Source organism: Poecilia formosa, unplaced genomic scaffold, assembly GCF_000485575.1.
Source record: "Poecilia formosa unplaced genomic scaffold, Poecilia_formosa-5.1.2 Scaffold262, whole genome shotgun sequence".
In the NCBI taxonomy this organism is placed as follows: domain Eukaryota; kingdom Metazoa; phylum Chordata; class Actinopteri; order Cyprinodontiformes; family Poeciliidae; genus Poecilia; species Poecilia formosa.
In genome coordinates this window covers 469,098-483,240 of record NW_006800201.1, presented here as the reverse complement: position 1 = coordinate 483,240, position 14,143 = coordinate 469,098, and the positions used below count along the sequence as shown (strand labels likewise).

General features: G+C 39.4%; 1 protein-coding gene across 3 annotated transcripts; it reads right to left on the bottom strand.

Moving 5' to 3' along the window:
• Window positions 1-173: 173 nt before the first annotated feature.
• On the bottom strand, window positions 174-14,124 carry LOC103150764 (UTP--glucose-1-phosphate uridylyltransferase-like). 3 transcript variants are annotated; one of them, XM_016680914.1, is made up of 11 exons: window positions 13,957-14,124; window positions 12,284-12,399; window positions 10,131-10,238; window positions 4,904-5,089; window positions 4,685-4,818; window positions 3,458-3,755; window positions 3,177-3,374; window positions 1,714-1,956; window positions 1,014-1,118; window positions 349-472; window positions 174-317 (listed from the first exon to the last, which is right to left on the bottom strand). In XM_016680914.1, the coding sequence occupies exons 2-10, from the start codon at window positions 12,380-12,382 to the stop codon at window positions 365-367; spliced, it is 1,479 nt and encodes a 492-aa protein (XP_016536400.1). In that variant the 5' UTR covers window positions 12,383-12,399; window positions 13,957-14,124; the 3' UTR covers window positions 174-317; window positions 349-364. The 3 variants fall into 3 exon arrangements, with proteins under 3 accessions (XP_016536400.1, XP_016536399.1, XP_016536398.1); XM_016680913.1 differs by lacking the exon at window positions 13,957-14,124 and adding an exon at window positions 12,714-12,838; XM_016680912.1 differs by lacking the exon at window positions 13,957-14,124 and adding an exon at window positions 12,599-12,831.
• Between the last annotated feature and the right edge of the window lie 19 nt (window positions 14,125-14,143).

Sequence of the window (14,143 nt, the reverse complement as noted above, 5' to 3'; positions counted from 1 at the left end):
TTTGGACATCAAAGGTTGCTGACCGCTGGGTTAGACAAATATTTTACATCCTTTTTCACTTACAGCTGCAAATAAAATTCAGAAGACTGAGAATTTTTAAAACATCACCGTCCTACTTTCATTAAATCAACCAAATTTTATAAAAGCTCATTTCAGTTCAACAGACGACAGAGTACTCCAATCATATACAGCTTTATTGTCTTGCAGCAACAGGCCTGATGACTCGGTGTCTTCAGAGAACAAACCTGACCTAAACATTCACATTTCCTGTCTGAGAAACAGCAGAAATCTCCCCATCGTGTACATGGTGTTGTGTGGGCGCCATGTGCCACACGACACCATGAGGCCTTCCTCCCAGAAGGCCTCAGTGATCGAGGATCCTCAGGTTTCCTGAGACGATCTTGTTCTCCAGCATCGCTCCGGCCGGAATGTCGATCCTGTCGCCGTGGTTGGCGATGATGATGACGGTTCCCTGGTGAGAATGACGCATTTCATGATTTCACTTTACCTGAAATCAAACTTATTGTTGGTTGGACATTAAATCAAAGTTATTTATTTACACCAGGGGTGTCCAAAGTGTGGCCCGAGGGCCATTTGTGGCCCACAGATAGAATTTAAGTTGGGCACTTATCCAGCTTTTTACTGAAAATGAACAATAGCCAGTATTTATACTTTAATAATCTTTTTACTTGTATATTTATTAGATATTTTGATTATTTATACAGAAAAGGAAAAAATGACAACCACAGCAGGACAGAAATCAAATCAGGAGGAATTTACATTAATCACAGCGATTACTTGATGAAATTTAACTTTTTTATTTTAATGGTAGACACATATCCAGAAAAAAAGTTAATGTAAACTGCATATATCAGAACCGTGCCGATACACAGGTTCCACTCAGAACTTTATTACAAAAAAGTGATTAATTGCGTTAATTTCTATGTTATTAATTAATTGAAATCAACACCCTGTAAGTAAAACGTGAAAAACTGGCCATATCTCAGTTTTACCTTCAGAGAGACGTTCTTCCCGAAGGTCACGTCTCCGGACACAGTGAGGTGATCCAACTCCAACATATCTGGGATATTTTCAAACCTGGTCAGAAAGTCCTGAACCTGCAGAAACAAACAGCAGAAACTTAAAGCATGTTTCGCCATCATCAGTCTGGCTTCTGCTTGAAATTTGTTTACAGATTACCGTATTTTTCGGACTATCAGCCGCTACTTTTCCCCCACACTTTGAACCATGCGGCTTACAGCCCTGTGCGGCTTTTCTGTGAATTTTTCTTCAACCACCTGGGGGCGCTTTAGCAGGAAGTGAATCATTGGAAGTCAAAATTGGAAATCAAGGAAGAAAGTGTTGGATTTTCATGTTTTCAAACTCACAGCCCCTCATCATGGAAACCACATGAAGAAGTTTATATGATGCAGCTTTTAAGTTGAAGGATATCGATCTGGAAGTACAGATTGGTAGCTGCTGCACGTAAACTCGGCGTGAACAAATCTATGGTTTGGTGTTGGAGACGCAGAGCTGCGTCCTTAATAGCAGATTGCAAAACCGAGAGCAGCGGATACCAGCGGCTCATATATGTACGTTTCTGTCTTTTTGTTTGTTTTTTTTTTAACTTTGTAGATGCGGCTAATAGTAAGGTGCAATCTATAGTCTGGAAAATACGGTAAATGGCAGAAACAGGTTGTGATGGTTGCCGACCTTGGTGAAGGAGCTGCCCAGTTTAACATGTGGCGTTGTGGGAAATTCCCTCTTCTTGCTCATGGTGAGCGATCCGGCGTCCAGGCTGTACAGGTTGGACATCACCAGCAGGAGGTCGGACGAGGTCTTCACCGGCAGGAAGCGGCTACGGGGGACGTTCACTCCCATGGCGTTCTTAAAGCTCTTGATGGCGGCGCCCACTGCCGTCTCCAGCTGGATGACATTCAGACCACCATCTAATGTCTGCAGAGGAGATAAAAGTTCAGGTCAATCCAAAATGTTTCACATTCCGAGTCAAAGAATACAATCCGTGGATGTTGTTTTCATAAGTGATGGTTCAGTAGACTCAGTTCCATTGGGGACCAAAGTTGTAACTTTTGCTAAATCTTCAGCTGGTTCACTTTCTCACTGGATTGTCCCAGATAATATAGAACCAATAGAAAAACCTATTGGTTTTTCTATTGGTCTAGATGCAGTGGCTGCATCTAGAGCCACTGAAGGAAATGACATGAAAACATGAGCGTAACTTCCTTCTTTACAAAATAGAAACAGAAATGGAGAGGCATGAGGTTTTAGCAGTTGTAGGATTTCTCTTTTGTTTTTGGTAAAAGACTATGAGCCATTTCTCCAGATCACTCTGGAGTCATGCTTTTGTTTTGGTAGTATTTACCCAGAATGCTCTATGCTATAGTCCGCTTCCTGCTTTTGAAGCGGTCTCCAGTCCACTTGGCGTTCACATATGGATTCAAACTGCACAAGAGTTCACTTCAACCAAACCGAGGGTTGTAGGCAAACCAGAGTTCAATTGTGCATTCACTCCTCCCCAAATGAACCGGACTATCTAGGCAAACAAACTGCAGTGTGAGGACTGAACAGGGCTGCTGTTAATGCTCCCTAAAAAAGTTAGAGTGGATTCATACCAGCCCTGTTTAGTCCGCTTTGGAGAGGTGTGAGTGCACAATCAAACTCTAATGCGAACCAAACAAGAGAACTCTGGTCTCCTAAAAACCTCGGTCTCAGTTCGGTTCGAATGCATAAATGGTCCAAGTGGACTGGACACCGCTCCAAAAGCAGGAAACGGATTATTGTGAAGGGCATTCTGGGTAAATATAACCAAAACAAATGTGCAAATCTAGCTGTAGAGGGAGAAATTGTTTGTGGTCTTCAGCCAAAGACAAAAGAGAAATCCTACAACTGCTAAAATCTGACACCACTCCATTTTTGTTTACATCTAGTGAAGAAGAAAGTTGAGCTCAGTGTCTTCTTCAGAGGTTTTTGTGTTGTTTCCTTCAGTGGTTCATGGGGCAGCGCCACCAAAGGTGAGGAGGTGAACAGCTTTTCAAAGGGTTTGGTTCGTTTGACACAGTGTGAAAGCGAACCGCACCAACTGAAAAATTTAAATGCTGCAATTTTGGTCTTAATCAAATGGAGTCTACTCTAAATCAGAGGCCCTCTCGACTTACCTTTGGGTTTACGATGATCTCCAGGTCCATGCTGTTGTTCTCCTGCAGCCTCTTGATGGCCGGCAGGGAAATCCACAGGTTGTTGGTGTTGAAGATCTTAAACTTGGTGACGGACTTGAACTCGTCCACGTGGGCTTTGGGGACCTGAGCGATCTCCAGCAGCCTCAGATGATCCTCATACTGGATCAGAGTTCCACCCTGCAGAGACCAAGACGTAGATGGGACTGAGCAGATTCCTCAGATCGGTGCAGAAACCGGACAGCAGGATAAACCGCGTTCACCTTGACGTCAGCTCTGGTCTTGTCTGTGACCTCCATGACGAACTCGCAGCGTTTGTCGGCCGGCTGGCTCATCAGGTGGTGGAGGATGAAGAGATCCACAGTGGCTCCCAGGTTGTCGATGTTGGACACAAAGATGTACTCTCTTCCCTCAGCAAGGAGTTTGTCCAGCAGTCCGGAGTTGCAGAAGCTAGCGTAGATGTCTCCGTGACCCGGCGGGTACCAGGCCTCCGTGTTCTCTCCGTTCATGCCCATGCTCTTAGCGATCGGCAGAAGAGACTCCTTGTTGATTCTCGGATACCTGATTGAATGAAATGTAGCTTATTGAGACTTTTTTACAGTTAAATTTTCACACAACTGAAATATTTTGTCTTTCATGTGATACAAAATTAAAAAAAAAAAAAATTTGTTTGAGCAGCAAACAGTTTTTTGATCCAGTAAGTTTGAAATGGAGCAAATCTTTCTGACTGCCAACATCCTGTACTGCAAAAAACAAAATCTTGGTCTGGTTTCTAGTCCAAATATCTTCGTACACTTAAAATAAAAACTAACTTAAAGGTAGGTAACTTTTTAGCAAGATGCAGGAGCTTGTTTTAGGAAAGTAATTCCCCAATATTAATTTTAAAAAGTATTAGTTCCACTGGAAGATCATTTAACTTAAAACAAGACATTTCCCCTAAAAGTGAAATAATCTGACAGTGGAAATACAGTGGTACATTTTCATCAATATTAGGAATTAATTACTAAAACAAGCTCCTATATCTTGCTGAAAAGTTATTTTTGCTTTATTTCAAGTGTACTAAGATATTTGCACTAGAAATACTTGGTAAGATTTGTGTTTTTGTAGTGTAAGGGATAAGACATTTCCCCCTAAAAGCCTACAACTCGTACCATCCAGATTGGAGATCATCTTGAGGAACCGGGAGCTGAAATAATAAACATTACTTAATAAAATTTTTGGAAGTAATTTACTCCAAGACTGACATTTACAATAAAAAAACCCAGAAATCACAGCCTTTGCTCAAAAGTTTGCTGATCCACATTTGACAGCTTTTGAAGCCTCAAATCTTTTTGAATACGATGCCACCATCTTTACGAACACAATTTGGATTAAGCCATAAAATACAATGTGCATATGCTTTCCTTGATTTAAAAACTGTTCTGATGTCTCATTTAGCTTCTTAAGCAACTAGTTACAGGAAACCAAATGGATGTCAGTGCGTTGTGCACCTGCTCTGGTTGAATGTGTGGATTTTGACCCGGTGGTGTGTGTATTTCTGCAGGATCTTCTTGGTGTCCTCATCAGTGTTGAAAGAGTTCATGAGAACCAGCGGCACGTCAGCATTAAAGGTTTTGTTAAGATGCTGCAAACAAAACGAGCAAAAAGAGTTTTGAAAACATGAGCAGCTGATCTTAATGCTTCTTCCCACTGCAGAGCTGCTGCTGCACCTCGATCTGCTGCACAGTCAGGTCCAGGAAGGTGTTCTCGTTGCGGACACTGATCAGACTTTTGGGGCCCTTGCAGCCCATGCTGGTTCCCAGACCTCCGTTCAGTTTGACCACGACGAGCTTGTTGAGGCAGGAAGTGATGCTTTCTGGGAGTCCCTTCGCCTTGATCCTGTCGTAGGGCTGCACCTGAGCAAACAGAAGAGAGGGGATAACATTTACACAGCTTCAGTTATTACAGCTAGAAACCTGGGAGTAGTGATGGACTCAAACCTGAACCTTCAGAGTCGCATAAAGACAGTTACAAAGTCGGCTTTCCAGGATTATAAGACTGACGTCTCAGTGAGATCTAGAGAAACTCATTCATGAGTTTATCTTTAGTCACATTGATTACTGCAACAGCCTCCTCACAGGTCTGACTAAAAAAATCAATTCTCCAGCTGCAGCCGATCCATACGCTGCTGCTGGAGTTCTGACTAAAACCAGGAAGTTAGAGAACATCACCCAGTTCTAAAGTTCCTACACTGGCTTCCTGGAGCTCAGAGACTTTAAAATACTGATGCTAGTTTATAAATCACTGAACGGTTCAGCAACACAACACATTAAAGATCCGCTGTTTTCATAGCAACCTTCCAGAACCTCTCAGGTCTTCTGGTTCTGGTTCTGCTCTGCATCCCCAGAACCAGAACCAAACAAGGAGAAGCAGCATTCAGCTTCTATGCACCACAAATCTGGAACAAACTTCCAGAAAACTGAAAAACTGCTGAAACACTGAGCTCCTTTAAATCCAGACTAAAACCCCTCCTGTTTAGAGTTGCTTTTGAAACATAATAAATGGGACATTGATCAATATATTCAATGTGTTTTGATAATTTTAACAATGGCAAAATGAAATTTTATTGCTTTTCACAACTGTTGACTTTATGATGCGTTTTTAATTTTAGATTATCAGACGTACTGCTGTGTAGTCAAACAGTGCAGGTAATGACAGAACTTCCTCAAGAGATTCTAGTGACTTTCTCTCTGAATGCTTATCATTTATTTGCTTAGCATTTATTTGTAAATAACCACCTCATTGGAAATGCTCATAAGATAAGAACTGGATTTATTGTAGCGATACTTTAAAATTAACTATGTTTGAAACCATCCAAAACTATTATGATTTCAACATTTTCACAAAGTGAAAAATGGGATTATTAGAGCTCACTGTATCTATATGAAGATGCTGCACTTTTTCAAATCAAAGGATGTCTGTGTCTAAATAACTTTTTACACTTTTATGAGTCACTGCGATCAATCAAAGTCCTATTCACCTTCTCAAACAGGTCATCTCAGGGTCAGAGATCCCTAAATAGCATGACAGGTTGAGCCAGATGCTTTTATTTTCAGCGGTCATGGCTGATTATTTAAAAATCAACCCTTAAAATAAACATCTAAGGTTTGCTTCCTATTGGCTGCTGACAGTCGTAACTGAGCGGAGGCTTACGGTTTCACTTTGAACACACCGCGAGTCTCAGTACCAGCTGTAACTTAATCAGGCAGCAGCAGAGAGGCCTTCATTTGACATACAGACAGTTCATGTAGATCAGTGTTTCTCAACCCTGGTCCTCACCGCCCCCCTGCTCTGCATGTTTTAGATGTGTCTCTATTCCAGAACAGCTGATTCAAATGATTGCATGACCATCAAGTACTGCAGAAGCCTGTTAATCACCCAGAGATGCAATTCAGGTGTATGGCAGACGGAGTGTTGTTTTTTTAGAAGCAGTTGACTAAATGGAAGAAAAAAATGTGGACAAAGTGAATTTTGCATAATAGGTTCCATTGAAATTTGTTGTTTGTGCTGTTTTTAAATCAAATCTGTGTCCTGCCGATGGAACAGGGCATGGTTTTTGGTTTTCAGCTGAAATTGTCTTCGTGGAGAGTGGAGACATCATTCAGGGGCTCTTGGGTAATTCTGCTGTGAAGACTGACGATGTGATGGATGCAGTTTTTGTTTTTCTGTTTCAACAACCGGGTTCATTTCTAAAGAGAACCACAAGGATCCAGACTTGCATGTTCAGAACCCCAGTTGGATCTGAGCTTTGGGAGCTGTTGCTACAGGCTGCTATCCCTCTGTCTTCAACCAGCTGTCTGTAATCTGAAGACCTCGTGTCCTGGTGAAGTTATTGGGGGGAGGGCAGCTTTAAAGCTAGAGAAAAGCTCTTAAACGCCTCCCCCCATTACAGCAGAAATGTTGATGAAACATGACAAACACACTGACTTATTGGAAAATAACTTTGTGCAGGTGCAGAAGAAGAAACCAGGCTGTGTGTTGGCCCTATTCTTGATTTCTATTTCAAATGAATGCTGTGCAACAGGTCAGTGATTGATGTGAGGGTTGCACCAAACCAGCAACAGCTGCACACCAAAATATAGCATTTCATGTAAATTAAACTCATTTTCTCGTGTGACCCAGTGACTATCAGCAGTAGTAAGGAGTGGGGTGGGGGGATGTCTCGGGGGTTTAATGCCTTCCAAAGCGAACGTTGTGAATGCTGTGGCGGTCAGGCTATTCTTAGCCGTAACCTTCGCTGTCCTGGGTATTCTAGGAGTGTGTGTGTGTGTGTGTGTGTAGGAGAGTGTGTGTGAAAAGTCACCATGCTGATTAATAACTGGTCAGAACCTGGATGTTCTCAACGTCTAGGTCTGGTTACACTTGCTTGTTTCAGGGGGATGACGTGCATTCCCATTCTACTGCCAGTGAATCATTTAAAGGAACAGTTCCACGTTTTAGTGAATGAACTGAAGTCAGACCAGCAGATTAATTTACATCAATCTACACTCCAAAACCACAAAATCCTAACAAGTATTTGTTTAGTTTCTGGTGCAAAGCGTGAAGTACGACAAAACTAACTTACGAATAACTTTTTTAGCAAGATATAAGAGCTTGTTTTAAGTGAATAATTATTCAATACTAATTAAAAAAAGTGTAAGCTTCATGTAAATAAAAATGTCTTTTTATAAGTGAAATGATCTGTCAGTGGTACTAATGCTTTTTATCAATATTAAAGAATTACTGACTTTAAACAAGGTCCTATTTCTTGCTAAAAAGTTATTAGTTTTTTGTCTTATTTCAAGTGAACTAATAAGATATGTGCCCTATAGAAACTAGACAAAACTACTTGGAAATGTTTTGTGTTTTTGCAGTGCAGTAAGCGTTTTTAATGTTTACATAAAAACAAAAATTTGAAATTTAAAGCAAAAAGGATTAGCCTTTACTTTTCTGTTCAACAGTGCTTTCCAAAAGTCTTCATACGTCTCCACAAAGTTTTCCACATTTAGTAAAAACACAAACTTCCATGTGTTTCACTGGGATATTATGTAATACACCAACACATAAATATTTGCAAAGTGTGAAACGCATTTGTATTCAACTGCTTTTAAATTTTGCAGATTTTTGTTTACAAGTAATATAGAATAAAATCTATTATTTTTCATCAGTTTCAGAACTTGCGTTTGATTGTCACCAAAGATGCACAAACTGCAATTTTCTGGCTGATCACAAATCTTTAAATAGCTTTAAATCTTTAAATAGCCGGATCTGCTGATTCCGATTTTGTCCAATATCGATTTTCTTATTTTTGTCTGAAAAAATGTTAAATATAGCTACAAAGAAATAGGTTGGCATTAGTGGGGTGACTACTGCTAATCACATATGTGGCTGATTTTCAGAGCTTTGCAGAGGCAGACAAGATTGATGGATAAGACTGGTTTTTCATTTGAGTATGAGCCGACTGTTGATCTTCCAAAAATAAGAAAACTGGTGTCGATTTATCAGTGAACTGCCACATAAAATTCAGACAAAATTAATTAAATAAAAAGACCAATTGTAAAAAATCTGGAAGACATTTGGAAGGACTGTGAAGTTAAATTCTTCATGTTCAGAAATCTCCATTTATTGAATAATTACAAAAATTAAAGTTAGACTAGAGTTTTCTTAAGCTAACCAGGAAAGTAGCCGCATGCAGACCAACCCTGTGGGGTCAGCGAGTCCCGAGGGAGGCCGAGTTTCAGGAAGTGGTGACTAATCATGTGACTGCTGCTCACAGCTACGCTCTACATGTGAGTGTGACCTTGAGCGAGAACCAGACTCTGAATGACTTTCACTGTCAACACAGACATCAAATAAGGCGTCAGCAAATTCACTAGGAGCCACATTTAAAAACCCAGAAATATCAGTTACTATTAAAAGCAGCTAAATGCAGCTAACATATTCATTTATACTGCAACGTAAGCAACGTTTACCTTTTCTTCCCAAATGGGACGAAGCAGATGGAGCAGATTATAGCTGAAAAACAAGCTTTCATTAGGCTGAATCGGTCTGCAGAGAACCTGGTTTTATGGGTAATAAGTGGACATTTCAAGATGCAAATATGCAGTTAAACTGAGATTTAATTGAAGGGATTTATTTAAAAATAACATGTAGCAAAAGTTTTCAAAGAGTAGACAGCTGCTGATACTGATGCTGTGTGTGTGCGCGTGTGTGTGTGTGTGTTTTTGTTGTAATACCTTGTGGGGACCATTTTCCTGACACATAGAACGTTTTGGGGACCCACTGCTCCTTGTGGGGACTGTTTTGGTTAGGTATGTAATGGATAGGGTTAGGATAAGGTTTAGGCTGTAGAAATGAATGGAAGTCAATGGAAAGTCCTCACAAAGATAGCCATGCAAACGTGTGTGTGTGTATTGTAATTGGAAAACAACCAATAGTGTTATATTTTTGTCTTATTTCATTGTATATTCATTTTTGTAACTTGTGAAAGGACTGCAGATAGGAATTAGCTTTTGCTATAATCTTGTTAGTCGCATCAGATTGCGACATTTATGTTTAAGTTGTGCCATTATAAATTAAATTCATTATCTATGCTGTAGTCAAATTTCTGTTGGAAATTATTTTGTAAATTAAATAAAGTTACTTAAATTATGGGAACCATTATTTGGATTCAAATACTAAAGTGAGACTTTTAAGTTAAATTCATGCTACATTTAGTTTAGATGTACTTTAAATGTACTTGTTTTAAGGTAAAACTGTGTGGGAATGTGTTATATATATAAAAAAGACATTGTGCAATCCTGCAGCCTGACGTCCGAGTGGATGCTCATTGTGAGCACCAGAGCTGGACTGCAGAACCAGAGGGATTGCGACATGGAGCCGAATAAACAGCGTGACTTCAGGTGTCAGGAGGCTTACCGATTCCTCTGGCGGCCGCTTGATTTTGGCCCAGTCCACTGAGGGACCTTTGACCTGCAAGAATCTGTGGAAGAGGTTCTTGAAGCCATTGAAGTCTTTTCTGGAGACCTGAAATAAAACCAACCAAAGATTAGTTGTCTCTGATGAAAAACAGGTTTTTCCTCATATTTTGTTTAAACCGAGTAAACAGTTAAACAAACGATCTTTGTTGCAAAGAAAAACTTCTCAAATGAAAAGTTTGGAGCCTGGATGTGGGAATGAAATTAAAAAGTACGAGCCGGTGAGAATTACTAATTGATTTGTTCGTTTCTCAATCTAACGGCCGTTATTGATACAAGCCAATAATATCTTTCTCTGCATTCTTAAACCCTGCAGCAACATGCAGTGATAATGTTCAAACTAGAGATGCACCGATACAATATTAATATCTGTAATGGTACCAATATTGAAAGAAAATTTGAATCGGGCATTGGTGACAATGTGCTGGATTGATAAGGGCAACTTTATGTTTTGTTCTTTTACATTGTATTTAGAATTCCTTATTGCACTTTCTGAACCATTTGAAATATTTGTAGCAGTTTATTTGGTCGTCAATCTATTGTTTTAATCAGTTTCAGTTTCTTTTATTTATTTTAATTGGCTGTTATTTTCCTAATTGCACTGACTGAACAAATTAAAGTTGTTTTTACTTGTTGGACCATGTAAGATGTGTGAAGTGATTGGTGTATTTATCTGCTGTACTGGTGCAGTTATAAAACCAATTTGTCTGTGTTTAAAATAAGAAATATTTTAGGTGATTTCAGCACCGTCTTTCTGCATCGGGATCAGAAGTGACAAAAGCGGATTGTTCAGACAATTAGTGCAAAAATGTTGATTAAACTGTTTATGGTTATCTATCAATAACTTTTAGATGGATGGCAGATCTTTATTGGATCTTGACCTTTGTGGGATTTTAGAAAATGCTGGACATTCTGACTTCAGCAGAGCTTTCTGTAAATTTTTACAGATTGAGATTTGGATTTGAGATCTCTTTCTGGGTAAAAAGGGAACTCAAAGTTCAAGTCCTCATGTAAAATGTCTGTCATATTTCCCATTTTAGTAATTAATGAGACAGGAGCTGCTATAAAAAGTCTGAGAACCACTTAAAAAACATTACTCCATTACCAAGAACTGCAAAGAACAAAAGCTTAATACATAAAAATGGTGGAAGAAATATTTTGATGGAAAAATTGACAAAGATGGTAAGGCTATAAGAAGCACGACTGTGCAAAAAATGGAAAAAAAACTGACCTTTTAATAAGACTTTACATGAATGAGAACTGGAATAACTGAAAAACATACTAATCTAGTAAATTGTCAGGATATTAACATTTCCATTGTTCAGTTTCTTTGTTTTACTTGTTTGTTGAAAAAAGACAATAATAAAGATTTAAGTGACATAAAAATAGCTTCGAGTTGATCATTTGTAATAGACAATGTTCAAATATTTGCATTAAAAGGATTGACGCCTCCATCATCAAACTTTAAAAACAATACTGGTATCCCTTTGTGTTGTCTATGTTTTCTTATAAAGATATAACTATTAACATAGACTACATAATTTAAAAAAAAACACCTTTTTTTAACCAAATAACTGACCCAAATTTGGTGCACCAGTGACGAGGCTGGGCTGGAAAATAGCTAAGACACAACTAAAGTGTTAGAAAGTTTCAGAAATATCAAGAAAATATTTGTAATATTTGAAAAACTTGTCTTTAAAACAGGCAGAAGATGCCAGTGCAGTGTTTGTTTTTCTTAAACAGGCCATTTCAACATCATGTGTGCGTTTAGGTCAGAACTTAAAGGTTGTTTATCTCGATTCCTGCGTAGCCGTGTTTTCAGACAGAAGCTCTGTCGGACTTTCGGTTTGCAGGAACACTTGTTCTGCAAACAGTTACTCAATACATGTAAATACAGATAAACCAGTCCATGACTCTTGTTCCACTATGTGGCCCACACAGTGGAACAAGAGTCATGGACTATGACAAATTTGTCATGCACAGAATAAACATGATTAAAGTGCATAAACCTGCAAACAAACAAGAGCTTAATATTCCTGCATGGTTTCACCTGCAATTGGAGTTTTGAGGACGTTTCTGCAGAGGTTTACCCACCTCAGCTTCAGCTTTGTTGGCCGTGGCCAGCAGCGCCTCCAGCTCCTGATGCATGGAGGCTTCATGCTGCTGACGGAGCTTCTCCTCAAACTCCGTCATCGGTCCTCTGATGAGAGCTGGAAACGCACACAAAGATCTTCCTTTTTACTCCCTTGGAAACAAATAAGCTACTTATCTTTTTGCTATTGTTATTTATTCTAATTAAAAGCAATATTAGTAAAAAAATTGTCATTATAGAACTTTTTTTTTTACACGTCTGGTAAGAAAACCTTTCTGAAAAGTCCTGATGACTCTCCTAGCAGGCAGTAAACTTACCGTCTACCGTAAGCGACATTTTTACCAGAGTCTGTTTAAAGAACAAAGATTACGGTAACAAGCTGTGGAGACTGTCAGCAGCTCGCAGGTTTTCCTGGCAGGTCAAGCAGCTCACCAAGAGTCCTTGCATGCATTAAAAAGTCAAAAATGGTCCCTAGTTAAAACCGCAGCGCCAGTCTCTGTCCCACAACAATACACAGCCTCCTCATCCTCAGCTCAGAGGAAGCTCACACACTCTGGGCTGTGATTCTAATCTGAGCGCAGGGCCGGCCCACAGACACACACACCAATCACACACAACCAGAGAGAGTGTCAAAGTGTGTGTTGGGAGTGTCTCCGTCAGACCTCTTCCAGATCACACTCCACAACACTTTAAAGTTTTGGGGTGGAACTTCAGGCGCTTACAGCTGATTACATTTACAACTAAATCATCTGGATAAAATTTAAGCAGCATTACTCTGTAAACATTATTATTATCTTGGCTTTTCTTCTTCTTTGATTGGCATGCCCTGAGGTAGTCTCAAATACACTCAAACATTTGGGCAAATTAAAAACAGAATAAGAATCAGAAATAAAAAGACTTCCATTTTAATAAAAGAGCAAGAATTCAAAGTGGAGTAGTCTGCATCTTTTTGATTAAAGGTTCTGTTTTGAAAAATTGTTAGGTTTTAAGGTTTAAAGAAAGGCAGGTTTTAGAGAGTTAAATAAAATACTCCCAGCAGCCAAACATCATTTTTAAAAATGTATTTTAATGTTTGCAACCGCATTCAGATTTTTTAAAAAAGCATCTATTTTCCATTAAAGGAGTAAAAATTAATGTTTAAGTCGCTGACAGAGGCTTTCACTAAAGTAGACCTGGAACAGGTGCAATGTAATATTCAATATTTTGGCATCAAAAACAAGTAGATGGAGAGATTTAAACAGTTTGTTTTTGAGGTCAAAAGGTCAAGCTTCTAAGGCCCAAAGGCATTTATAATCTCGTAATAAAGCAACTATTTGGGTAAAGCCAGCTTGGAATACTCAGATTCATCACATTATATGTGTTTTTAACATTTCTATAGCTTCAGTTGGGGATTTAAATATCATATAAAAGATAATTAAATAGGTTGCTTTGCTAGAAAATACACCTATCTGGTCTTAAAATGGCCCTAATGATGTTTCAAACTTTAATAATGTGTGTATGCAAGTTCTGTAACACGTAAAACCACAAACACAAATGCACATTGGTTTGACATAGATTCAGGGCAGAAGCACACGACTCGGTGCATTTAAATAAAGCATGTCAGCCCACAGCCGTGAAAAAGGACACCAAACTTGCACTAAGAGCTACATTTCTCTCTAGCGAAGCTCTTACCCACCTGCTCAAAAAGTCAAAGCCTAAAAACAGAAACCTTCCGCGGTTCGGACTGACAGTTTCACACTGGGTACCATGGACCAGCTGGGACAGAAAAAAGGCGAGTAACAAGGTGGAAACTGGCAGCGGCGTCATCACGCCGCCCGAGAAGCTTAGCCTGTTGCTTCTGCAGCGCGAGCCCGTCCCTCACT

Coding starts and splice junctions, on each gene's coding strand:
- LOC103150764 (XM_016680913.1), bottom strand. Junction 5,090..10,130: donor AGCGGCCGCCAGAGGAATCG/GTAAGCCTCCTG, acceptor CTGTTTGCTCAG/GTGCAGCCCTACGACAGGAT. Junction 3,756..4,684: donor CACACATTCAACCAGAGCAG/GTGCACAACGCA, acceptor TCATTCAATCAG/GTATCCGAGAATCAACAAGG.